This window comes from Eleutherodactylus coqui, chromosome 2 (genome assembly GCF_035609145.1).
Source record: "Eleutherodactylus coqui strain aEleCoq1 chromosome 2, aEleCoq1.hap1, whole genome shotgun sequence".
NCBI lineage: Eukaryota > Metazoa > Chordata > Amphibia > Anura > Eleutherodactylidae > Eleutherodactylus > Eleutherodactylus coqui.
This window is the reverse complement of record NC_089838.1, coordinates 118,522,672-118,548,685: the sequence shown is the minus strand read 5'-3', so window position 1 is coordinate 118,548,685 and position 26,014 is coordinate 118,522,672. Positions and strand designations below refer to the sequence as shown.

Here is a 26,014-nt window from a genome sequence, read left to right as displayed (position 1 = left end):
GTAAATATTGGTTCTAGAGCTTCGAGCATTAAGAGTTTTCTTCAGAACTCTTGAGGTGCTACCCAGAACTCTTATAAAAAAATCGCGGGATTTCCCAAAAATTTTTTTACACATAAGTGAAATTTTTGGATCCGGCATCTAAAAATCAGCGAGAACTTTGTAAATATTGGTTCTAGAGCTTCGAGCATTAAGAGTTTTTTTCAGAAACTTTTTTGGGAAATCCCACGATTTTATAAGAGTTCTGAGTAGCACCTCAAGAGTTCTGAAGAAAACTCTTAATGCTCGAAGCTCTAGAACCAATATTTACAAAGTTCTCGCTGATTTTTAGATGCCGGATCCAAAAATTTCAGTTAGTATGTGTAAATAATTTTTTGGGAAATCCTGCGATTTTTATAAGAGTTCTGGGTAGCACCTCAAGAGTTCTGAAGAAAAGTCCTAACCCTTTCCAGTCCAATGTCGGGCCTGCCCCGACATCATCATTTTCCTCCACAGCTCCAATGTCGGGGCAGGCCCGACACTGCAGTGCAGGAGTGCATCTGCAGCCGATTGGCAGACACATTGGGTGCAGATACACTTGTGCACTGGTCCCCATCGAGGACCCCCTAGGAGAAGGCAGAAAGGGTTTTTAATCCTTTCTGCCTTCTCCTTTACACATTACATAGCGCTCAATTAGCGCTATGCAATGCATAGAGATTCCGGCCGGCGATCATGTGACCGCCGGTGTTACCTGACCCCCGGCGGTCACATGAACGCCGAGCCGGGAGCCTGCACTGTGGGACCTGCTTACCTGACCGGCGTCTTGCCCGTTCTCCTTGTCTTCCGGCCCGGCGATCATGTGACCACCATGTGCCACCTGACCCCAGCGGTCACATGATCGCCAAGCCGGGAGGCAGAAGGAGAATGCGGAAGACGCCTGACAGGTAAGCAGGTCCTCCCCCCCCCCCCCCACAGTGCAGTGAGCACCTGCACCCTCTGAACTCTGTCAGTTCAGGAGGGTGCAGGGAAAATGTATTTTTTTCTCACCCATCTTCCCCAGCTCCAATTTATTTGGAGCTGGGGAGAATGGGTGAGAAAAAATAAATGGATTGGAAAGGGCTAATGCTCGAAGCTCTAGAACCAATATTTACAAAGTTCTCGCTGATTTTCAAATGCTGGATCCAAAAATTTCAGTTATGTGCAAAAAAATTTTGGGGAAATCCCACGATTTTATAAGAGTTCTGGGTAGCACCTCAAGAGTTCTGAAAAAAAAACTTATTGCTCAAAGCTCTAATACCCATATTTACAAAGTTCTCGCTGATTTAGTAATATCATTTTTGGAAGTTAGCACCGCAGAGATACAGTTGTTGATTTTTTTGCCTAATTCGCTAGAACTATTTTAAAAATTAATTGGGAACTCTAGAACTCTTTGGGGTGCATCCAGAACTTATAAAAAAAATTACTTTTTTGAAAGATGGGGTGCTGACTTCACAGAGGTAGAGAATCCTATGTTGGTGTAGAAACTTTTCACTATAACCAAGGACTGTAGATGTACAGGATACACCCTTGTTTAAATAGAGAGATCTGTGTATTGACTGATACATTTATACATAGTTATTAGGTTGCCATCTTTTCTCTACCCTAAATACAAACTTAATTGTATAATGGACTGTTAAAGATGGCCAAGCACTGATATCCCTGGCAGCCCTGTTGAAATAAATGGAGATGCAGAGTGCATGTGTGACTGCGCTCAGTTCACTTGAAGTACTACTGAAATCCATTTGCAGGATTGGTGGGGGTCCCACCACTCAGTCCCCAACCAAAATCAGCGAGGTATCTAGTGTCCCCATAGTATATGTCCAACTTTACATCGTCTATTAGGAAGGTATTGCGCCACCTCCCCCCCCCCCCCCCCCGTGGCATTACAGCATATGGACCAGTAGAGCATCTGCATCACGCCAAGGCCGCTCACAGCGCCTGCTTTTTATCGCGACATTAAGTTTGTGCCAATTGCGGTACAATGACCAATATATATTCCAGATTCTGGAGTTACCGAGATCATAAACATGTTAGGTTTTTCGTGTAGTCATTGCGAAAACCAATGTAGCGTATAAGCAGTTTTTCAGGAGATGCAATTACAGAAATTACCCAGCAATTAGCAGATGTATGTTTTTATACAAACATTGCCTTGTCCATTACACAGTGAGCCAACAAAGGAGAGCGCCGATGGAACAAATGATTTACGTCTAATGGCGATATTGTCTGCAGAGTCATCCTGTTAGAACATTTACAGTCAGCGATGACCTATATTCTGGAGGGACAAGAGTGCACTTTACCGCCGCTACAACAGCTTTTACCAACATCCAACCTCTGATTTGCAGTTTACATCTGAACTCCTGCCTCGCCATGTGTTGCTGACAAGGCTACAATATCCCATTCTTGCACCATGTTTACTAAGAGCAAAAGGATGTTCATTTTAATATTTTTTTGCACATTGTTACTTGGTCTTCTATTCTCACACTTCACATCCATAAAGACACAGGCAGAGATGGCTCTGAACAGTCCAATGTCCACGGGCAGATTGGAATTGCAGAATGATCTGCTGTTCAAGCCGGGAAAAATGGGTGTCCGCAACGTAATTAAAGCATCCGGATTTGAATGGCGGATCTTTGGGTGCGGAAGTCAAACCACAGCACGCTCTATTTAAGTGCGGTTCCCGCACGAACAGCTTCCATTGAAGTCAACAAATTAAGACACTTTTTATCCTGGACAGCAAAAAGCATAACGAAAAAAAACCAAAAAAAAAAAGAACGCAAAATGCTTATTTTTTTCATTTTGCCTTTCAAAAAAAAAAAAAAAAAAAGCAATAAATGGTACCCATAAAAACTAACTCGTCTCGCAAAAAATAAGCCCTCAGAGCTCAGTCCATGGAAAAAAATGTTTTAAAAAGTTATGGGACTTTAAATGCAGAGATTTAGAAAAAACAAAAGAGGTTTTTATTGCGAAAAAGGGGAAAAATCTAAAAAAATTATTTTATCGTTGCAATCGTACCGACCTGCAGGAAAAACATGTATCATTTATGCTGCATAATTAACGCTGTAAAAAACAAAAAATAATGGCAGAATTGATGTGTTTTCTCCCTGCTATCAAAAAAATTACTAGAAGTTCTACAATATAGCCTTATGTACCCAAAAATGGCACCAGTAAAACCTACAGTTCACCACGTAAAAAAAACAAGCCCTATACAGCCATGTCGAGGGGGAAAAAAAAAAAAAGTTATGGCTTTTGAAAACTGGAGATGAAAATCACCCCCAAATTGTTGCGTCCTTATGCCCAAAATAGGCCATGTCCTCAAAGGGTTAAACTGAGTAGGTGCGCCATGTTATATTAGGATTAAAGCCGGGCTTACACGGACGCATGCGCAATCTGCAACGGATTCCACCTGCAAGCCCAGCGGTAACCCTACCTACTGGCGCAAAGTTGTACTGCTCATAGTTGCATCCTCACGCAGGCGGTCGTGCGCTGTACACTTTTGTTTAGATTTCCTGTGTAATTCCTGTGGGCATATTCTCGGCCATAGAGAATAACGGGCTCTGTCGTGGATATCCGTGGTAAAATAGAACATGCTGCGTTCTATTTTCTGCTTGCCGATTACGCAATTTTGACAAGCTAATGTGGTTGGGACTGCAGAACTCAATGCATTTGATTGATCCGGGTATTACAGAGGATCATACACTCCCAGAATCTGCAATTCAAGTCGGGTCGTGAGAGACAGCTTGAAATGCGTCAGTTTGTTGGACCACTGTCGGTTCTTCTTTCAAAAAGTATTTATTGATTTTTCCTTAGACAAAACATAATCCGTACAGATAGTCGAACAATAGATGAAACTCGCCAAACAGAGTAATAAACCAATGACCTGTCTCATTACATATCTTATGGCAAATCGCAGTCATGTACCAATCTATGGGTAGGTTATAGTGGACATTGGATATATGGTATTGGCACTTCTCAACCTAGGGTGCAAACCTTAAACATTAGACTTCCTACGATCTTAAAAACTAGACATTGTAATATAATTCCACGTAGCGAGGTAGTCTTAAAGCGCGAACGATGCGACCCGCGGGCCCCCAACGTTCTGTGGTCTTGCGGTGACCCTGTTTATATTTGTCTGTGCGATCTCACAGGAAACCTGCGAATTTTAACCCCGTGCCCAGGGGGTCGGAGAGATAAGCTATGAGTCAGAGACGTGTGTATGTGTGGGGGTCCGCCCACCGCATATCCCGCAAACCTGTATCGACCTACGAAAACAGTTTTGGAGTAGAACAAGAAAGTTAGAAGATGGGGTGGGGGTGAAAGGGTGGAGGTTAGCTCCCGTCTCGGCCCCACGCCCAATATTTTGGGTCTTGAGATTTGTGGTAAGGTCCCGGCTTAAATCCAGGGAGGTGCTCACTGTGGATTCCTATGTTGAGCCATCAGTAAGCCAACTACCAAAGGCATCGGAACTTTTATAGTCTAGCCACACCGTCCAGGTTTCAGAGAAGTTGACTGCCTCCCGGTCTCCCTTCATGTCAGTACTCCTGAGCTCCTCCATGTACCTGATGTGTTCTAGTGCCTCGGTCCACATGGCCCTAGTCAACTCACCCCTCAGTTTCCAGTGTAGGGAGATAATGTGGCGCATGGCCATTATAAAATGTCTTAGGAGCCCCTTTTTTACATGGGAGATGAGACCTGGAAAACATAGACCGAAGAGCCACCTCTGGGGTAAGGAGCAGAGGTGACCTACATACCGCTTCATACAGCCTGGCTACGTCGTTCCATAGTGGAGTAATTAGTGAACAACTCCACCATATATGGTACATGTCTCCCAACCCCGAACCACACCTCCAGCACTCACTAGAAGATGATGGGAAGATTCTATGCATCTTGTCAGGGGTCCTGTACCATTGCGTCATTATTTTATAGTTTAGTTCCTGTGCCTTGCTCAAGATGGACAGTTTGTGTGTGAAAGTATAGGACTTAGTCCATAGCTCTGCAGAGAAGCCTCTTCCGAGCCACTGTAGGTTCTTGTTGGGATTTTAATATCCCTCAATATAGCCATGATATTACAGATGCTGGATCCTTCTCTGGCTGTCTTCTGCAATTGATTTGAGTCAAGTCTGTGCATTCTGCTGGTGAGCCGGTTAGTTTCCTCTAGCCTTAAAGGGGTTGTCCCGCGATAGCAAGTGGGGTTATACACTTCTGTATGGCCATATTAATGCACTTTGTAATATACATCGTGCATTAAATATATGCCATACAGAAGTTATTCACTTACCTGCTCTGTTGCTGGTGTCCCCATCGCCATGGTGCCGTCTAACTTCAGCGTCTAATCGCCCGATTAGACGCTCTTGCGCAGAAGGGTCTTTTCCCTTCGGCTCGGTCCGGCAGCAGCGGCGTTCTGGCTCCGCCCCCTTCTACACGTCAACGCGTAGCCCCGCCCCTCACATGTGCCGATTTCAGCCAATCAGGAGGCTGAAATCGGCACACATGAGGGGGCGGAGCTACGCGATGCGTAGAAGGGGCAGAGCCAGAACGCCGCTGCTGCCGGACAGAGCCGAAGGGAAAAGACCCTTCTGCGCAAGCGCGTCTAATCAGGAGATTAGACGCTGAAATTAGACGGCACCATGGCGACGGGGACGCCAGCAACGGAGCAGGTAAGTGAATAACTTCTGTATGGCACATATTTAATGCACGATGTATATTACAAAGTGCATTAATATGGCCATACAGAAGTGTATAACCCCACTTGCTATCGCGGGACAACCCCTTTAACTTCTATGCTCAGATTCAATAATAGATATACTCCTGTGTCTAAGATAGGCAATAATTAATTACCAGAAGGCTGTAGGTCTAACTGGCCATTCTGTCCATCACTGTCTCATAATGGCATAACAGCCAATCCGATATCTGGTTTCCAAATATATATATTCCCATAATATAGAAGTTAACTTATAGTACAATTCAGCTCACTGCATACTCCACTCCTCTAGTTGAGGCATCTGTAGTCAACAACCACCAGGAACTGGATCAAGGAGCATCAGAGAGGTTTCTCCATTTGAGCAATGTCAGGAGGTTGAAGTGACCGGTTTCACCTACTGTTCAATCCCTGTGGGCTGTGATTGTATGAGTTCTGAAACTCCATATGAGCCCATATTTACATGGCTAAGAAAAATCACACTTCTGTGTTTGGTGTAAGAACTCATGTGATGTATTAACCTATTGTTTCCAGTGGATTAATTAAAAATAAGAAAAAAATATATACTTGTATAGCACCAACTTATTCTGCAGTGCTTTCAAGCAATTTGTTACTCCCCAGCAAGCATGTACTCATTTTACCAACCTCGGAAATGAAAGGCTGAGTCAACGTTGAGCCGGCTACCTAAACCACGTGAGGATTGAACATGCAACCTTCAGGACAAGAGCTTAGGACTGCATACTGCTGCCTTAACACTGCGCCACAGGCGTTTTTCCTCTTGCACCAACAGTGCGGGTTGGAAAAACTGCAGTCTTAGTGCAATTCAAATGTAGGAATACGACTTGCAATGTGCAGTGTCCCACTGCATATGGGTTGGGCAGAACTTGATATCGGCCGTGTAAATACAGCCTAAAGGACACGAGTCCCACGTTACTGCATCTACAACTACTGATTCGAGGCCGAAGACCATCATACTCTAGACATTACAGGCACACTAACGCATTTTTCTCCTCTTTGGAGGCATGCCATACCCAGAGCATGAGTGGGAAAAAACATACCCAAAGCATGCTGCGATTTGCAAAACATAGTAGAAGTGGGTGCCACTACAACACAGTAGGGCATTTTACTATTGACCTCAGAAATTCTCTGGAGGAAGGGTTTTGATTACCAAAAAAAAAAAAAAAAGGTCACCACTGATTTTAGTGAAAGCGAACCGTGTATCCAGAAAGGAGCACAAGTCCTTTTTTTATATTTCCCATTTCTCTTGAATCTGCTCCTTTCTTGCTGCAAGCTTCAGCTTTTTTCACAGCAGATGCCGTGTGTAAAGCCACCATTAGGGCGAGCACCCACTGGCGTTTTTTTACCTGCGTTTTGCGTTTTGCGTTTTGCGTTTTTCCTGCACAGGCATAGAGATAACATGTGTTCCTGTCCACTGGCGTTTTTTTTGCGTTGCGTTTGCGTTTTTAACATAGGAGCTGTCAGTTGCATATGTGTCCTTATTTTTCTCCATGGAAATTAATGGAAAAGCCGCGAAAACGCCGCGAAAACGCCGCGAAAAACGCAGCGGAAAGCGGGCGGAAAAACCGCGGGAAACGCGGCGAAAACGCTGCGTTTTTTTCCCGCGGAAAACGCAAACGCCAGTGGGTGCTCGCCCTTAGGCTGGGGTTCACACTGGGCGGATTCCAGGCGGAGCTCTCGTGGTTTGTCTGCAGCCAAAAACCACAAAATTTTCTGCTGGGAAGCTGCTGCTTCAAAACCCATAGAGAAGAGCGCAGCGGAAGAAAAAGAAACGAACATGCTGCGGACGGTGAATCCGCACGACAGCTTCACCGTCCCGTGTCAACGAGATTTCTGAGAAATCTCGTCCACATGGCTGGCTAAACCTGCAATTAGCCGCCGCAGGCAGATTTGCTGCGGCAACATTCCGGATGGAATTTCCACGGCAAATCCGCCCAGTTCGAACCTAGCCTTACTATTCAGCTGCACAACTAGATACAGTTGCACCTTCCTACTGCTTACTAATGGAGTTCAGTCAAACTTCTAGTGGCACCTGAAAACTTTTGGTTGCAATGGTTACCATTTTTGTTGCCATCTGCAGTCCTGACAGAGGTTTTCACTTGGTGTGTTCTAGAGTAAATCCTGCAGGCTTCCTGTAAGACACTACATCATACTGCATACTGTTATCCCCATTAAGTTCTGTAAGGGTTTGCATCAGACTGATATTTCGCCGAGCAACAGTTAAATTGGCAAAACAAACAAAAAAAACACCACTTTTTTGGCATTATGCGAGACCCAGATCACATGCATCAGTACCGTATTGCAGATACCGAACAACCATTTGTGCAAGTTTGAAAACTTGGTTACATGTTCATAATGGTTTACTGGAAAACAGAAGCTGTGCAACCTCCAGCAGAAGACAATTAAAGGGGTTGTCCCGCGAAAGCAAGTGGGGGTATACACTTCTGTATGACCATATTAATGCACTTTGTAATGTACATCGTGCATTAAATATGAGCCATACAGAAGTTATTCACTTACCTGCTCCGTTGCTAGCGTCCCCGTCGCCATGGATCCGTCTAATTTCAGCGTCTAATCGCCCGATTAGACGCGCTTGCGCAGTCCGGTCTTCTCCCTTCTGAATGGGGCCGCTCGTGCCGGAGAGCTACTCCTCGTAGCTCCGCCCCGTCACATGTGCGGATTCCAGCCAATCAGGAGGCTGGAATCGGCAATGGAACGCACAGAGCCCACGGTACACCATGGGAGAAGACCTGCGGTCCACCGTGGGTGAAGATCCCGGCGGCCATCTTAGCAAGGTAAGTAAGAAGTCGCCGCAGCGCGGGGATTCGGGTAAGTACTATCCATTTTGGGTTTTTTTACCCCTGCATCGGGTTTGTCTTGCACCGAACGGGGGGGGCCTATTCAAAAAAAAAAAAACCCGTTTCGGCGCGGGACAACCCCTTTAACCCCTCATTCTGCAGAACAATGCATCATGAATTCATAGGGATGACCAGCGGTAGGAAAAAAAAAACAATGTGAAAAGCGATCTCTCCCCAGGGCGCAGCTATTAATGTTGTGGTAAAGGCAGATGGTGATTGAGCTTGTGAGCTTGCAGAACTCCGGCATCCCAGCTGCATGCTTGTGAGATACTCAACCCCGATTGACAATTGCCTGAGATTATTAACAGTTGTATTCTGCACACAACACTGCCGAACTGCTATGGGCCTTCTATGAGAGAACATGGCAATATGAAGAGTCAGATTTTTGTACAGCGCATGGACTTCACCGGCTGGCAGTGCGGGCAAGCATAAAATGCATCACCTGGTTTCCCATCACCTCCCTTAACAGCACCAAAACTTAGTTGGTGCTTTTGAGAGGTGACTGGTTCTCTTTAAGAGATTGCGTGGTTTTAGATTAAAAGTTTTCTAATAGTTGGGCATGGGTTTAAGAGCGGGGGAAAAAAAACCCTAGTCTTTGGCTCCCCGGGGCACAACTGACTGTCTCCCGCTGCCCCATCCCCACCACCAGAAGGCAATTGACAGAGGCTGCGGTACCCTCTACCAAACCCTTTCCATTACCATTCATCTCCTGGGCACCATGATGCCAACATTGTGGTCTGGTTGGCTGTAGTGGTTACCTCCCTTCCAGCAGACAAACTGCAGTGAGAGCCAGGGCAGCAGGCACGGGTCAGTTATGTCCCAGGAAGCCAAAGACAAGAGAGTATGCTTTATAACTCATGCCCAGCTGTTCTTTAGCTTGAAACCACACAATCCTTTTAATGAAACATGAAAGTTTACCTACATAAACTATACAGGCAAAAAATAAATAAGAAAAATCATTTCCAGTGGGCATTGGGGCAATTTGCAATAATGGTCCATTCACATGGTGCAGTTCTTGCGGTGTGGCCCAGAGGCTTGTCAAGACCACCACATGGTTTTATAGAAGTCACCATGGTTCCACAGCCAGCACATGTGAAGCTCGTGAAACAATTCGCTTTAAAGCTAGGCAAACACATCAGTACAACCGCTACATGGTAATATCCCTAAAACATGTGTGTTGCAGTGTCTGGTGCAGTACAGCCACACAGATCAAACCAGGATGTTGCGTGTAGTCAGAGGCGTAACTTCAAGCTTCTGGGCCCTAATGCCAATTCTGTAACAGGTCCCCCCATCTATAATGCTTTATTCATAGTACTGGGCTTCCTATAGGGAGAGAAGAGGCCTTACAGGCCCCCTAAGGCTCCTGGGCCCGGGTGCAACCGCATCTCCTATGGTTACGCCCCTGCATGTGGTTTTACACTTACTATTCTTTATAAGCATTTCCTACATAATCTGTCATTACTCTTAAGTATGGGCTACTTACTGCATTGTTTCCAACATCCCACTTAAAACCTTATCAATGGTTGCATTTAGGCGTTCCATAAACCGCCCTCTAGGCTTGTATACGATGCAGCACACTTGAGAATAAGCTGCACTTACTGTAGATGTCCTGGTATGACCCCAATGCCCGGGTATTGGTTATTGCTCGGTTGAGAAGGGCATTGTTCGTCTGTCATTACATCTATTAACTAGCATTGATCTCCCTCTTGTACAGGATAAATACTGCTCTAAGCTGAGCATCAATCAGCGGCATATGTGGTGATCCACAGAGCTCAGCCTGCCAAGAGCCCTTCCTCAAATAATGGGACAACTAAAGCAAAAATACAAGTGCTGATTGGAAACCATATCCACAAGCCACAAAGAGTTAATAAGCAACCACATTGTGATATTCGTAACCAAATCCAGCAACATTTCTTCTGTCTGGGATCGATACGGCTTCATAGAGAAAGAACAAAGGGTTCTCCGCATACCCTTGTGTCAGGGAGACTCAGAACGGAATAATTATGTCCACGGGGCTGTATTGTCCGTGTGTCCCTTCCCAGTCATTAGGGCAGAGTGCACACAGGGGCTAATTTGCAGGACGTCCGCAGCAAGCACACCACCAAACCTGCACCATTTGGCGATTTGGAAGCGGGTTTTTATAGCTTCTGTTCAAAATTCAACTACGACTGAGGAGAGCGCAGCGCAAACTGAAAATTGGCATGCTGCGGAAGTGAATTCTGCAGATTACCGTAGCTTTTTCAAAATATCATCCACTTTCCTGCTACTGTAGATGCTGCAGAATTTCTATGAGGACCCTCTGCATGGAAATTCCACAGCAAATCTGCCTCATCTGAATCCCCCCTTAACACCTTCCCGCTCCATGACGTACCGGTACGTCATGGAGCGGCGGGGTATGTATGAAGAGAGGTTGCATGGCAACCTCTCTTCATACAGTGCGGGTGTCAGCTGTTTATAACAGTTGACACCCGCGGGCAATAGCCTCGATCGGCATGGGCGATCGAGGCTATTAACCATTTAAATCCCCCGAACGCACCCCCCCCCGCGGTGAGATTGAGGGAGCCATGCAGGTGCCATGGCAGACGGGGGCCTAATGAAAGGGCTGCCTTACCAGACTGCCTATCAAGCCATCCCTGTGGGGTGGCTCGATAGACTGCCTGTCAAAAAGCAGTATGACGTAATGCTATAGCATTACGTCATACTGCAGGAGCGATCAAAGCATCGCATGTTAAAGTCACCTCAGCGGTCCTGACAGAAGACACCAATGTAACGCCACCACAGGGGCGCAGAAGGACCTGCCGTGATGTCACTGCTGGGAGGAGCTATTGTGCAGTTTGGTAGAAAGAACTGTGCACTGGATAAACCAACAGTAGCTACTACCAGGACCTGTGATTACATCAGTTATGTGATCGTTGGAGGTGGAGTCAGAAATCACATGACCAGGGGTGTCACGTTATCCAGGAGTCAGGTGATGCAAAGCTGTGCGTGATGTGTGGGCTCAGGATGGATGTAGTAGAGCTGTGTGCGTGATGTGTGGGCTCAGGATGGATGTAGTAGAGCTGTGTGCGTGATGTGTGGGCTCAGGATGGATGTAGTAGAGCTGTGTGCGTAATGTGTGGGCTCAGGATGGATGTAGTAGAGCTGTGTGCGTAATGTGTGGGCTCAGGATGGATGTAGTAGAGCTGTGTGCGTAATGTGTGGGCTCAGGATGGATGTAGTAGAGCTGTGTGCGTAATGTGTGGGCTCAGGATGGATGTAGTAGAGCTGTGTGCGTAATGTGTGGGCTCAGGATGGATGTAGTAGAGCTGTGTGCGTAATGTGTGGGCTCAGGATGGATGTAGTAGAGCTGTGTGCGTAATGTGTGGGCTCAGGATGGATGTAGTAGAGCTGTGTGCGTAATGTGTGGGCTCAGGATGGATGTAGTAGAGCTGTGTGCGTAATGTGTGGGCTCAGGATGGATGTAGTAGAGCTGTGTGCGTAATGTGTGGGCTCAGGATGGATGTAGTAGAGCTGTGTGCGTAATGTGTGGGCTCAGGATGGATGTAGTAGAGCTGTGTGCGTAATGTGTGGGCTCAGGATGGATGTAGTAGAGCTGTGTGCGTAATGTGTGGGCTCAGGATGGATGTAGTAGAGCTGTGTGCGTAATGTGTGGGCTCAGGATGGATGTAGTAGAGCTGTGTGCGTAATGTGTGGGCTCAGGATGGATGTAGTAGAGCTGTGTGCGTAATGTGTGGGCTCAGGATGGATGTAGTAGAGCTGTGTGCGTAATGTGTGGGCTCAGGATGGATGTAGTAGAGCTGTGTGCGTAATGTGTGGGCTCAGGATGGATGTAGTAGAGCTGTGTGCGTAATGTGTGGGCTCAGGATGGATGTAGTAGAGCTGTGTGCGTAATGTGTGGGCTCAGGATGGATGTAGTAAAGCTGTGTGCGTAATGTGTGGGCTCAGGATGGATGTAGTAAAGCTGTGTGCGTAATGTGTGGGCTCAGGATGGATGTAGTAAAGCTGTGTGCGTAATGTGTGGGCTCAGGATGGATGTAGTAAAGCTGTGTGCGTAATGTGTGGGCTCAGGATGGATGTAGTAAAGCTGTGTGCGTAATGTGTGGGCTCAGGATGGATGTAGTAAAGCTGTGTGTGGCACAAAGCCAACACTGCCATCACCAAAAGAGCACCATACCCCACAGTGAAGATGGTGGAGGCAGCATTATGCTTTGGAGCTGTTTTTTTACTACTGGAACTGGGGCTTTAGACAAGGCGGAGGGAATTATGAATAGTTCCAAATATCAAGCCATTTTGGCACAAAACCTTCAGACCTCTAATAAAAAGCTGAAGATGAATTTCACCTGTCAGCACAACGACCCAAAGCAGACCTCTACACCAGCAAAACTATGGCTTCACCGGAAAAATCAAAGTTTTGGAATGGCCCTGCCAGAGCCCAAACCTGAGTCCCATTAATAGTCTGTGGTTTGACCTGAAGAGGGCGCTGCACACAAGATGCCCTCCCAATCTGACAGATTTGGGGCACTTTTGCAAAGAAAAGTGGGCAAAGACTTCACAGTCAAGATGTGCCATGCTGATAGACACCGACCCAAAACACTGAATGCTATCATAAAGTCAAAAGTTAGATCAACAAAGCATTAGTTTCAGGGTGTGTATATTTATGCAAACGCTTTCTCCACCCTAGATGATTCCAGTTTGTATTTCAGTGGAATTGTACAGATAACGGGTCACACGGGAGGTGGAAATAATTTCAAAAGGATTCATCTTTGTTGAATTTAACATGACAAAAACATGGCATTTTATCAGGAGTGTGCGGAATTTCTATAGCCACATGTTTATTACACATGATCAGCACTGGTCTGACCAAGGCCCATTTACACAAAGCGAAGATCGCTCAAAAAAAAAAAAATCGCTAAAAAGCGATTATTGTTGAATCTAAACACGTGTTCATCCTGCACTGCTAGCTGATTAAATTTAGTCCAATGTAAAAAAAAACAAAACAAACGGTCAGCCTTATCAGCAGTTCTCCGCAGGGAGTGCTGATAGCATTGTTGCTCATCTGAGAACAAAGAAGCTGAATGCAGATAAGAGCCCTGGGCTATTAACTGGTCAGTGAAGGCTTCATTTGCACACTTAATTGCTACTAAGTAGCTGAGTAGCTACTTATACAGTTTGAGCGATCATTTTGCATAAACTGTATTTTAAGCGATCGGCCCGTGTAAAGGCACATTTAGATAACGATTATCGCTCAAAAGGCATCTTTCGAGCGATAATTGTGTATAACTGCACTGACATCATGCGGTTTTCGTTACCCCGTCGCTCATTGCTGTCTTTCAGCATGCTGAAAGACAACAATGAGCCTTAGGGTGCCTGCACAAAAGCGGAAATTCCGCAGAGGGATTTCCGTTGCTGGAAGCCTGCATAGGATTGCGTTAACAAACGCAATCCTATGCAGACAGCCGCGTGAAATCTTGTGCGGCAAACAAACCGCGGCAGGTCTTAGTTCTGTGCGGGGCTCGCAGAGCCCCACACCGAAACGTCACTCACCAGCCGCCGGCTCCGGACTGCGCATGCAGCGGCTACCCAGCAAATTAAAAAACAGCCAGAGCCGCGAACGAGTAGGCGCCGCTCTCTGCAGGCGCTCGGGTCGGGTCCAGCTACGAGAATTCTCGCCGCCAGATCCGACCCGCCCGTCTGCAGGCGGCCTTATAAGGGATTCACAGTGGGATAAAGCTGATACTATTGTTTCAGCTGTATCCCACTCCCTGATAACAGGCTGAGTATGAAGAACAGAGCGGTCCACTGAACCAGAAGGGGCTGCAGCTCTCCTGCAAGACCGCCCCATCTAGATAGGTTCATTCTGATAACTTGTTATTCTCTAATAGGTTTATAAGTACAGAGAAACTTGACGACCTGAAGTTGCATCTATGGAGGGGATCATCTCAACAGACAATATTTATAACATACGGTAAAATTGAAAATCTAACATGAAATCTGGTTCTTTTCAGAGATGGTCTTCTGGAATGGCTTCGAGTTTATTCATTAGGAACAAAATTACCAATCATGATAACCTTAGAGAAGTGCTTCATTAACTGCATGCCGTTCATGCTTCCACACAGGTTCACGGAGTTCTTCTACTATTCATGGTTCCAAGATGCCCTCTGGCAATTTAGCAGAGACGTCCTTCAAATCTTCTGCACTTACCTTCTCGTTCGATTCCTTTCCCAGGTATACATCTCCAGATGGAAGCGTATAGTCCAAGTCTATACTGACTTCCCACCGCACACAATCCCGAATCGTACCAGAACGCAGCCATCACCAGCACAGGAATATCATACTAGATGCTGTGTGTCATCAAGGAATGTTCAAGATCTCATTCACACTCCATATACTTTTACATAACCATTCCAGAGAGGTTACAGAGAACCGAAATACAGTATAAGGGCTCTTACACAACCGCCGTTCACACGTACGCAAGAAGAAAAAAAAATAAAAAAAAATTAAAAAAATCACACAAATGAAGAATTGCCGTGATGGAGTCCCAAACTTCAACCGTGTATTTTCTGCCATTCACACTGGCAGCTGCCATGTACCGGCAAAAAAACCCTGCTGCGGTGCTGAGATCCATCGATCGGTAGAAGTCCTCGGAATGACTACTAATGCTTAGAGTCAGCTGTCTTTTCCCAGCGTTGTACACTAAGTAACACACACACACACACACACACACACACACACACACACACACACACACACACACACACACACACACACACACACACACCTTTTCCCGCTTCTATAGAAGTCTATGGGAGCTTCCTGTGTATCTCGGCAAAAGATAGGGCAAGACCTAGAAATCACTCATCTGAATCAATACATTGGAATCCAATGTCTTCACATGGTTGTGACTTTTGAGCAAGGCTGCGTATATACACGGGATTGAATAAGGCCCAAGGGTACGTTTACACGGGGCAACTATTGCTTAGTCACCGACGTGTACGCACAGTAGTTGGCTTTTACACAAAGCACTTATTGCTCATTAGTTCACCAGCATATTGCCCGTAAGGAGGGGGAAGAATCCGTATACAAGTGTGTGCCAATAGATCTGGTGCAAATGACTGACTTTATGGTGCTTTTAGATGGAATGATCATACGTTCAAAAGAGCGGAAGTGAGAAGTAATTGTTCGGTCTGAACGATGAATGAGAAGCATTCGCTTCTCGCTCATTCATTTTACGCAGGCATAACAATTGTTGGCTCATTCAGTTTATTCGCTGATGGTGTAGTGCCTGACAGCGGAGGAGCAACACTGCAGTCTGCAGCCATCAGGTGAAACACCTAACGATCCTTAACGATTCTTGGTGAACGAGCCAAGGACGATCACCTGCCTGAAGACATCACAGGCTACACCGGGTAACAGCAGCCTTACACCAGACTACTTTAGGTCAGCAAGCAACTATTCTTCAGGGGATCCAAAAGGATTCAGCCAGCAACTAAAAAAATATATAGAATTTTTTAAATGTCTCAGAAAACGCCTTTAATATCAGTGGACATCCAAGTACAACAGGATTGCTCTGTGGACCCAGTGTTGGTAGGTTTGCTTTGTTGTCACCATACATCCCAACAGGGCACAGAGGGGGATACCCCAATAGGTAGTAAAGGAAGTCCCCCACAAGAGTCACCATAGTGTCCCATGTACTACATAGCCCATCACCAGGCTACCCTGCTGGAGATGGCACCAGTCACTCCCCCACCCACACACCACTGACGACTGGCACCAATCACTGCCTTTCCACGCACCCCTGACAGCTGGCACCAGTCACTGCCCTCTTTCCCCACGCACCCCTGACGGCTGGCATCAGTCACTCAGTCACTCCCCCCACCCTCCGAAAGCCCCCCTGACAGCTGGCACCAGTCACCGCGCCCCCCCACTCACCTCTGACAGCTGGTACCAGTCACTGCCCCCCAGCCCCCTGACGGCTAGCACCAGTCACTGCCCCCCAAGGCACCCCTAACAGCTGTCAGTCACTGCCCCACCCCACCCAACCCTGACGATTCCCAAGTCACCCCCCCCCCCCAAATAGCATCCCTGACAGCTGGCACCAGTCACTGCCCCACCCCCCCAACCCTGAAGCGCGGCGCCAGTCCCCCCCCCCCCAAAGTGGCATCCCTGATGGCTGGCACCAGTCACTGCCCCCCCCCCCCAACCCTGACGCGTGGCGCCAGATCCCCCCCCCAAATGGCATCCCTGATGGCTGGCGCCAGTCACTGCCCCACCCCCCCCAACCCTGACGCATGGCGCCAGATCCCCCCCCCCAAATGGCATCTCTGACGGCTGGCGCCAGTCACCCCCCCCCCCCAACCCTGACAGGTGGCACCAGTCACCCACCCCAATTTGCATCCCTGATGGCTGACGCCAGTCACTCCCCCAAGGAACCAGTCCCTGCCCCCCATTCCCCACTCGTACCCCTGGTGGCTGGCACCAGTCACTGCCCCCCCCCTCATGCACCCTTGACGGCTGGCGCCAGTCACTGCACCCCCCCCCCCCCCATGCACCCTTGACGGCTGGCGCCAGTCACTGCCCCCCATTCCACACTCGCACCCCTGACGGCTGGCGCCAGTCACTGCCCCCCATTCCACACTCGCACCCCTGACGGCTGGCGCCAGTCACTGCCCTCCATTCCACACTCGCACCCCTGACGGCTGGCGCCAGTCACTGCCCTCCATTCCACACTCGCACCCCTGACGGCTGGCGCCAGTCACTGCCCTCTTACCCTCACGGCTGGCACCAGTCACTGCACCCCCACTCACACTCCTGACAGCTGGCACTAGTCACTGCCCCCCCCCCCCCCCCCACAGCTGGCATCAGTCACTGCCCCTCCCCCCATGCACCCCTGACGGCTGTCACCCTCTCCGCCCGCCTGACTGCCCCCTCTCCGCCTCCCTGACGGCTGGCACCAGTCACTGCCCCCTACCCTAACACGCACCCCTGAGGGCTGGCAGCAGTCACTGCCCCCCGCACCCTTGACGGCTGGCACGTCCTGCAGGCTCTCTTACTGAATACGCTCGTACCCACGCTGTACTGACGGCGCCCTGCAGTCCACAGAGGGCACACAGGGGGAACTCCGCACAGAGCGGGCAGACACTGTGCCACAGCTGCCGGCATTATTCCCAATGGAAGACACTACACAGAGGAAGCCCTGCCGGCGGACGTCCGCTTACCTCCCGCTGACGACGAGTTGCTGCAGCCCATGCCGCCGGCGGACGCTCACTCGTTGTCACGGATGCAGCTGGAGAGCAGCGAGCGATGCTGACGGCTTTTACTAGAGGGGCGGGGCCTCTAACCAGCGGGCGGACAAGTGATGGGAGAGGAGCCGGGAGCTAGGACAGCGCTGCAGCCTATATGACCTGTCTCACCCCGCCGTCCAATCACAGCTCGGGATCTCTCCAGTGCATCACCCGGATTGGCCCAAACTCAAGGGCGGGAATCCAAAAGGAGCAATTATCCTATCACTTCCATGTGCGGCTGCTGAGGACTATACAGCCAAGTCTGCCAACTTTCTAAATAGTAGTCTGAAGGTCCTGTGCACAGCTATGTGTCTCCATGGTTACAGATAGAGATGAGCGAGCATACTCGTTTAGGACAAATACTCCAGCGAGTATCATCCTTTTCGAGTATCTGCCTGCTTGTCTGCAAAGATTCGGGTGGGGGGTGGCCGGGGAGAGCAGGGGGAGATCTGTCTCTGCCCCCCACCCCCCCTGCTTATCCCTGTGCACTCCCACAACCCACAGCTCACCCCCGCCTGCACCCGAATCTTTGTGGACAAGCGAGCAGGTACTCGAAAAGGGCGATACTCGCTCGAGTATTTGTCCTTAACGAGTATGCTCGTTACAGAGTACAGAGCTCCAGCAGTCATAGTCCCATGTCATACCAGGCTAGTTTCACTTAGGGCTCCCACACACTTGCGTTTGCGTTTTTTGTTAACGCGATTGTCAATGGGGCTGTCAATGTTAAAAACGCAACTTGTGTTTTAGTGCATTGCGTTGCATTTTTAACATTAGAAAGTCCCATTGACAATCGCGTTACCAAAAAACGCAAACGCAAGTGTGTGGGAGCCCTAATAAAGGTGCCTTTCCACTAGCGTTTTTTTTACGCTGCGATATCGCTGCGTTTTTTTTACGCAATTGTCAATGGGACTTTCTAATGTTAAAAACGCAACGCAATGCAATTGCGTTTTTGGTGCTAAGCTTTAGGGTGCATTCAGACGACCGTATATCAGCTCGATTTTCACGCCCAATCGATATACAGCGTCTCTCTCTGCAGGGGGAGGAGGCTGGAAGAGCCGGGAGCAGTGTACTGAACTCCCGCCTCCTCTCCGCCCCTCTGCACTATTTGCAATGACAGGAGGTGGGACGGGGGTGGGGCTAAGTTCTGTGAATTAGCCCCACCCCCACCCCGCCTTTCCTCATTGAGCACCCTTAGGCTGCATTCCCACGAACGTATATCGGCTCTGTTTTCACGACGAGCCGATATACGTCTTCCTCATCTGCAGGGGGGGGGGGAGGATAGAAGAGCCAGGAGCAGGAACTGAGCTCCCGCCCCCTCTCTGCCTCCTCTCCGCCCCTCTGCATTATTTGCAATGGGGAGAGCGGGGGCGGGGCTAATTAGCGAAACTTAGCCCCACCCCCACCCAGGGCGACATGGCATAGACGTGAGAAAATTGCAGAGATATCGCATCGCTAGTCCGTGTGATATTGCTGCGGTTTTCTTGCGGTGATACCGCGATTTTGTAGCGCTACAAAGTCACGCAACTTTGTAGCACCACATGCGAGGATTTTTAGGGGGGGGGGGCTTGAAATATAAGCCTTACCCCAAAAATAAGCCTCAGCTGCAGAAAAAGTATACATTTCCTTAGAAGCGCTGTATATGTAATGCGAGCTTGCAAACCAACGCAGGGTTCTTCTTCAGGCTAAAAATGGATTAGATCTGAAGAGGCATGAATATTTATACATACTTATAACATACATACTTATGACAAGGCACAGACATGGATGTGATTGGTTCGCACTTAAAAGGAATTCTGCAATGGAAAACAAACTTTTTTTTGTCTAGGCACTGATAGCGGAGTGAAAGTTTTATGGTCCCTGAATTACTGTTGGGGGGGGGGGGGGGGGGGGTCGTCAAGCCAGGAATGCTACAAAAGGGACACAGACATTTTTAACTAGACACTGATAAGGGATTATAAGTTTATGATCCATGAATTCTGTGGATGGGTGTTTTCACCAGGCCAGCAGTCTTATCTGTGCAATAAAGGTCTCACACTTCCCATTCACGCATAAATCCTGGGGAATAATTTAACCCAGTATTCAGCGTGTCAAAAGTTATCAATTTATATTCCCAAATTCTTCTATGGTTTTCAGGTGTGGGAACCCTCACTGAAGGAATCTCAGGATGGGTGGAAGGCATCCTCAAACCACTGGTGAGAAACACAACCAGCTACTTGCAAGACACCACGCACCTACTGAACAAACTGTTAACCGTTGGTCCCCTCCCCAATGGCACCATCCTGGCCACTATGGATGTGGAATCCTTGTATTCCAACATCCCACACGAAGATGGACTGACTGCCTGCCAGGCACACCTTGAGGCCAATGGAGTCGCCTCTGATGCAGTGCTACAACTCACAAGATTCATCCTCACACACAATTATTTCTCCTTTGGCAAAGAGATATTCCTGCAACTCACGGGGACTGCCATGGGCAGTAAAATGGCACCGCAATATGCCAACCTTTTTATGGCAAAACTGGAGAGTGACTTTCTGGCCTCCTGCCCCAGCAAACCATTGGCCTACTTCTGCTACATTGATGACATCATGATCATCTGGACCCACACCAAACAAGAATTAATAAAATTCCATGAAAGATTCAATGCATTCCACCCCACCATAAACCTGACATTAAGCTACTCGTATACCGAAATCAACTTTTTTGACACCACCATAAAGATTTCAAATAAATCAATACAGGCATCCGAATCCCGAAAACCGATTGATCGGCCCACATACCTCAGATGGGACAGTTTCCATCTGAAACACATCAAAAAGTCCATCGTCTACAGCCAGGCCATCAGATACAACCGGATCTGCTCCAACCCAACAGACAGAGAGGAACATTTGTACCATCTTAAAAGAACATTTATAAATCAGGGCTACCATCCCACCTCAATTGATGACCAAATCACCAGAGCCGCCAGGATACCCAGGTATCAACTACTCCAATACAAGGACAAGGAAGGAAATGGCTGTGTACCCCAAGTAGTGACCTACAATCCGCAGCTAGAGGTACTAAGAAAAACCACAAAGAAATTCCATCATACCCTACACAAGGATGACCGTCTGAAAACCATATTCCCAGACCCTCCCCTTCTGTGTTACAGGCAACCTCCTAACTTGAAGAACTTTATAATCAGGAGTGCATTACCCTCTGACACACAAAAAGGAACGTATCCCTGTAATGTAAGGAGCTGTAAGACCTGCTCACATGTACTGACTGCAGATAGGATACGGATCCCCAACACCCAGCAGGACTATAAAATCCCAGGGACATTCACATATTCCACGTCCAATGTTGTGTACCTGATCATGTGCAGTAAATGTCCTGTTGGGGGTCTTTATGTCAGAGAAACAGGGCAAAGGCTGAAAGCGAGGATGAGATCTCATCGCCACACGATTAAACCTGGAAAGACAGAATTACCTGTGGCTGAACACTTTTCTAACCATGGACATGACATAGGAGATATGAGAGTTTCGATATTGAAGGGTGGTTTTAAGTCACAAAACCATAGAAGAATTTGGGAATATAAATTGATAACAACCTTTGACACGCTGAATACTGGGTTAAATTATTCCCCAGGATTTATGCGTGAGTGGGAAGTGTGAGACCTTTATTGCACAGATAAGACTGCTGGCCTAGACAGTCTGAGTGATACAGCAACAAAACGATGTTAACCCGATGCAAGACCCTGATTTTATTTACATCACTATGTACCATGTAAATCCTCTTTGATATGTATCTCATAGACTGCTTATTACTATTTAATAAACAAAACGAATTTAAAAAAGACTGCTGGCCTGGTGAAAATCCCCACCAACAGTAATTCAGGGACCATAAATTTATAATCCCTTATCGGTGTCTTGTTAAAAATGTTTGTGTAACTCTTGTAGCATTCCTGGCTTGACGACCCCCCCCAACAGTAATTCAGGGACCATAAAACTTTCACTCCGCTATCAGTGCCTAGACAAAAAAAGTTTGTTTGCTGTTGCAGAATTCCTTTTAAGTGCAAACCAATCACATCCATATCTGTGCCTTGTCATAAGTATGTATAAGTGTGTATAAATATCCATGCCTCTTCAGATCCAATCCATTTTTAGCCTGAAGAAGAACCCTGCGTTGGTTCGCAAGCTTGCTGTAACATCATGTATTTTTGTTAGCCATTAAAAGGTATCATATCTACAAGGTTACGTGGTTTCTCTTGCTGGGAACAATCACATTTTGCTCTACTGGCTAACATGGCACCAAATCTTTGGTCTCGCAAAAGTGTTGTGTGTTGAAAGATGCGCAAGATCCGCATGATTGTGAACTCCATTTATTTGAATGAAGTCATATTCATGAGCGAACATTTAACTTTTTTAACTAAAAATTGTTACATGTCCAATTTTTTTGACAGCCCTTGGAACACATATTGTTTTTATTGGGACAGTCAAACAGATTGCATGCCGTGCGATGCACACTCGAGAGCGATGTGATGTTTCCCATTGAAATCAATGTTTCCTGTGTGAAACAAGCGCCGAAGAATCGCAATTTCACTGAAGTGATGCAAGGTGATTTTTGTTTTGTAAAACGCACTTTGACAAACGTAATATCGGGCCTGATGCCGCGCTTGCCTGTGTGAATGAAGCCTAAAGCCTCGTTTAGATGCAGAATCTTGCCATGGATTCTGCAGCTAAATCCTGTTACCATGCAGCGCGGCGTGGGGTCCCGCGGTCAGCGTGCGCCGCTCCGGCTTCGGCGTCCTGGAGCTGTGACGTCAGGGCTCTCCCGGCGACATGGGACAGCCGGTGTGCGGCGGTGTGGGCGGGTCCGCCCGTAGGGCACCGCCCACACCACTTCCTCTCTCTTGTATTGTGAAGTGGGGGGCTCCTCTCACTCTCCGCCCTTGGGCGGAGTTTTGCAGTTAAAAGGCTGGCAGTGACTTGAGCTCACTGCCAGTTATTGGTTCTGTCAGCTCCTAGTAAGTCCTGTCTGTAGCCTGTCTCAGTCAGCTTCTAGTTTGCCTGTCAGCCTCTTCCAATTTTGCCTTGTGCTTGTATTTTCTGTTTGGTTACTCCATCTGCCTTTCCTGTCGGCATTCTGTCCCCCGCTAGTTAGATTCTACCTTTCAGTCGCCAAGTCCCTAGCCAGGGTAGGGACCGCCGTCCAGTTGTCCGCCTGGGCTTAGCCAGGTTGAGGCACGTAGGCAGGGACAGTGGGGTACGGGAAGTTCAGGGCACCCTACCTGGCGCTCAGGGGGTCAGAGTGCCGTAACAAATCCGTTGTGAAATCCACAATATTTTGGCATTTTATTGAATGCTATGAAAATCTGCACTCTAGCTCATTTTGAAAACTGGATTGCAGAACATACTAGTTGATAAGTCAAGAATCCAACTTGCATCAACACTTCATATGTCTGCATGAACAAGGCTTTTGGCTTCTTTCAGACAGTCTTTTTTCTGGTGTTCTTTTCAACCTCCCAAGGGATTTTTACAAAAACTTTTGTGGTAATTTTTATCTTTAGGCCAGACAAGTCTCGCAAGAATATAAACCCCATTGTTTTGAATGAAGTCATATACATGAGCGATGTTTTCCCGTATCGCGTTTCAGGAAAAAATTGCAGAGCGTGTGATGTGCACACAAGTGTATTCAAGGCTTCCCATTGCATGGGAAATATTTGCCTGTTCTCTAATACATCTAAAAGCCGCAACGGAGGATCACTAATCTACAGATTTTTTGCTTAAAAAAACGCTTTGCATTACTGTGAAAATGCACGTTGGCAAATAAATCGCTCATGTATATCACCGCATTCAAAAGAATAAGGTGCAAATTCATTCAAGATTTGTGCGTCTCGCAATGCACAAATCTTGCACGATATTCTCGTTTATGTGAAAGATGCCTAAGGGCTCCCACCCACTAGCGTTTTTTTACTGCGAAATTCGCAGCGTTTTTTTTTTTCTGCAGGGGTCTTTGGGCTATGGGAGTTGTAAAGCTAAAATCGCGATTGCGCAAAATCGCGATTTCGCGGTAAATCGCGATTTTGCGCGATCGCGATTTTAACATTTCAAGTCCCATAGACCCCCTGTAGAAAAAAAAACGTGCGAATTTCGCAGTGAAAAAAAACGCTAGTGGGTGGGAGCCCTTAGATTGGTGTCAAACGGGCGTATGTGTGCAGTGTTTTGCACGAAAATGGAGTGAATAAAACCCATTTATTGTAATAGGTTCATTCTTGTCCAATTTTCAGACGAGAATATCACTTGTCAATGTGAGGTGTTCAGCACATCGGACAGCAAACGGACAGGACACCCATGTACTGTCCAATTCGAGTTGTGCCAGAGAATAACTTTAAAAATGCCCGTATGCCTCTTACTTTTACTTTATTAATTTAACCCTTTGCTGCTTCTAGGCTTAGGCGGTCAGTCCTAGCAGTGATTGATAGCTATACAATCTGCTCAGCTCCTTCTGCTCTTTAACATGCTGCCTGCAAAAAGGATTGCATTTTCAATGTATCTTCATGAAATAACCTCTTTGAATAGCTATAAAGGAATATGCCTGATCAGCAGAAATACTCAGATATAAAGAAGCAGTAAGATGTGATGTAGCTGTAATCAAGGAAGTTACCATGCTGGAAAATTGCTCTTCACACCATTACACAAGTCCCAACACCATAGACAATTAATTTTTAGCAGCATGGTTCCATCGATTTATGATATTTGCCATCAAACGCTATCTTTAGATGACAGCAAAAAATAATCCTCATTTATAGTACAAACAGTAATACCTTGGGACTTTATGTGTATTTGATGCATCGCTGTTTGACCAATAGTAGACACATATGGAGGAATTTCATGGGAGAATTAAGGTAAAAAGATCACAAATGTGATGCAAGCATTGAGAATTTTTGACATTTACGGCCTTCGCAACAGTATTAAAACAGTTGACATCGCTTATCTGGAGGGACGTGGCCATGGAGCCTGACAGATATAAGTATGAGGGGGTGCTGATAAGTATTGAGCCTTAGGCCGCCTGCACACGGGCGGAAATCCCGCGGCGGTATTTCCCGCGGGATTTCCGCCACTGAAAGTTTGCATAGGAGTGCATTACAATACGCACTCTTATGCAGACGGCCTCGGTTTGGCCGCGCGAAATCTCGCGCGGCAAACAAACCGCGGCATGTCCTATTTTTTGCGGGGCACGCACTCACCCGGCCGGCGGCTCCGGTCTGCGCATGCGCTGGCTGCGCCGCAGCCGGCACATGAAAGAGCCGGGGCCGCCAGGCGCGGGTGAGTACGCGCTCGTCCCTGCAGGCTCTCGGGTCGGGTCCCGCGGCGAGAATTCTCGCTGCCGGATCCGACCCGCTCGTCTGCAGGCGGCCTTACCCAGAAAAAATTGAACTAGAAGGTTAAACTGCAACACTATTCATGTTCCCCCAGGATATCAATGTACTCGCAACATCTCTACTGCAGGTTTTTAAGTCCCTGCAAATAGAATTCTTCCGACTGCTGGTCAAACCACTCATTTGCAGCATTAGTTGCCTCAAAAATACTCCCAAACCGTTGTCCCTTAAGGCTGCCTGTCCATGGGCATTGCGATATCCCGCGGTAGATGTTCGCCGCAGCAGCCTATGCCCGGGAGCAGGAGCCAGCTAACGGAATTCCACAGAAAGCCTATCTGACAGATAGACTCACTGTGGAGAATCGCTGCAATTCGCAGCATGCTGTGATTTGCCACCCGCGACCAGAGAATCGCTATGATTCTCCGCTTGTGGACAGGGAGGCTGTGCTTTCCATAGCAACACTATGGAATGCAAGCACTGCATTCCCGGCGGCCGGATTATCGCCGCAGGGAAGGCAGTGAAAAAAGCCCATGGACAGGCAGCCTTAGGTGTTTTTTGAGATTGGGGAGCAGATGGTAGTCAGACGGAGCCAGGTCAGGTAATTAGGCTGAATGGGGCATCAGTTGAGAGCCTAAGGAGGTCATTTTTGCAATACTGCCACCTACAGTGTGTGACGGGGCATTGTCATGCAACAGGATGACACCTTTAGAGGGCTCCCTCACATGGTATCCGCAGATATGTAGCAATACTTCTGGCTGATATTCGGTGGTCCTCCATGATTAGGTCATGG

General features: G+C 47.5%; 1 protein-coding gene across 1 annotated transcript in view; it reads right to left on the bottom strand.

The window, feature by feature from the left end:
• Window positions 1-17,888, bottom strand: part of C2H12orf75 (chromosome 2 C12orf75 homolog) — a 43,852-nt gene extending 25,964 nt beyond the window's left edge. The window contains exon 1 of the mRNA XM_066591453.1: window positions 17,802-17,888. Within this exon, the coding sequence (XP_066447550.1) occupies window positions 17,802-17,832 (31 nt within the window). The 5' untranslated portion in view covers window positions 17,833-17,888. The remainder of the gene's footprint in view (window positions 1-17,801) is intronic.
• Window positions 17,889-26,014: the final 8,126 nt, after the last annotated feature.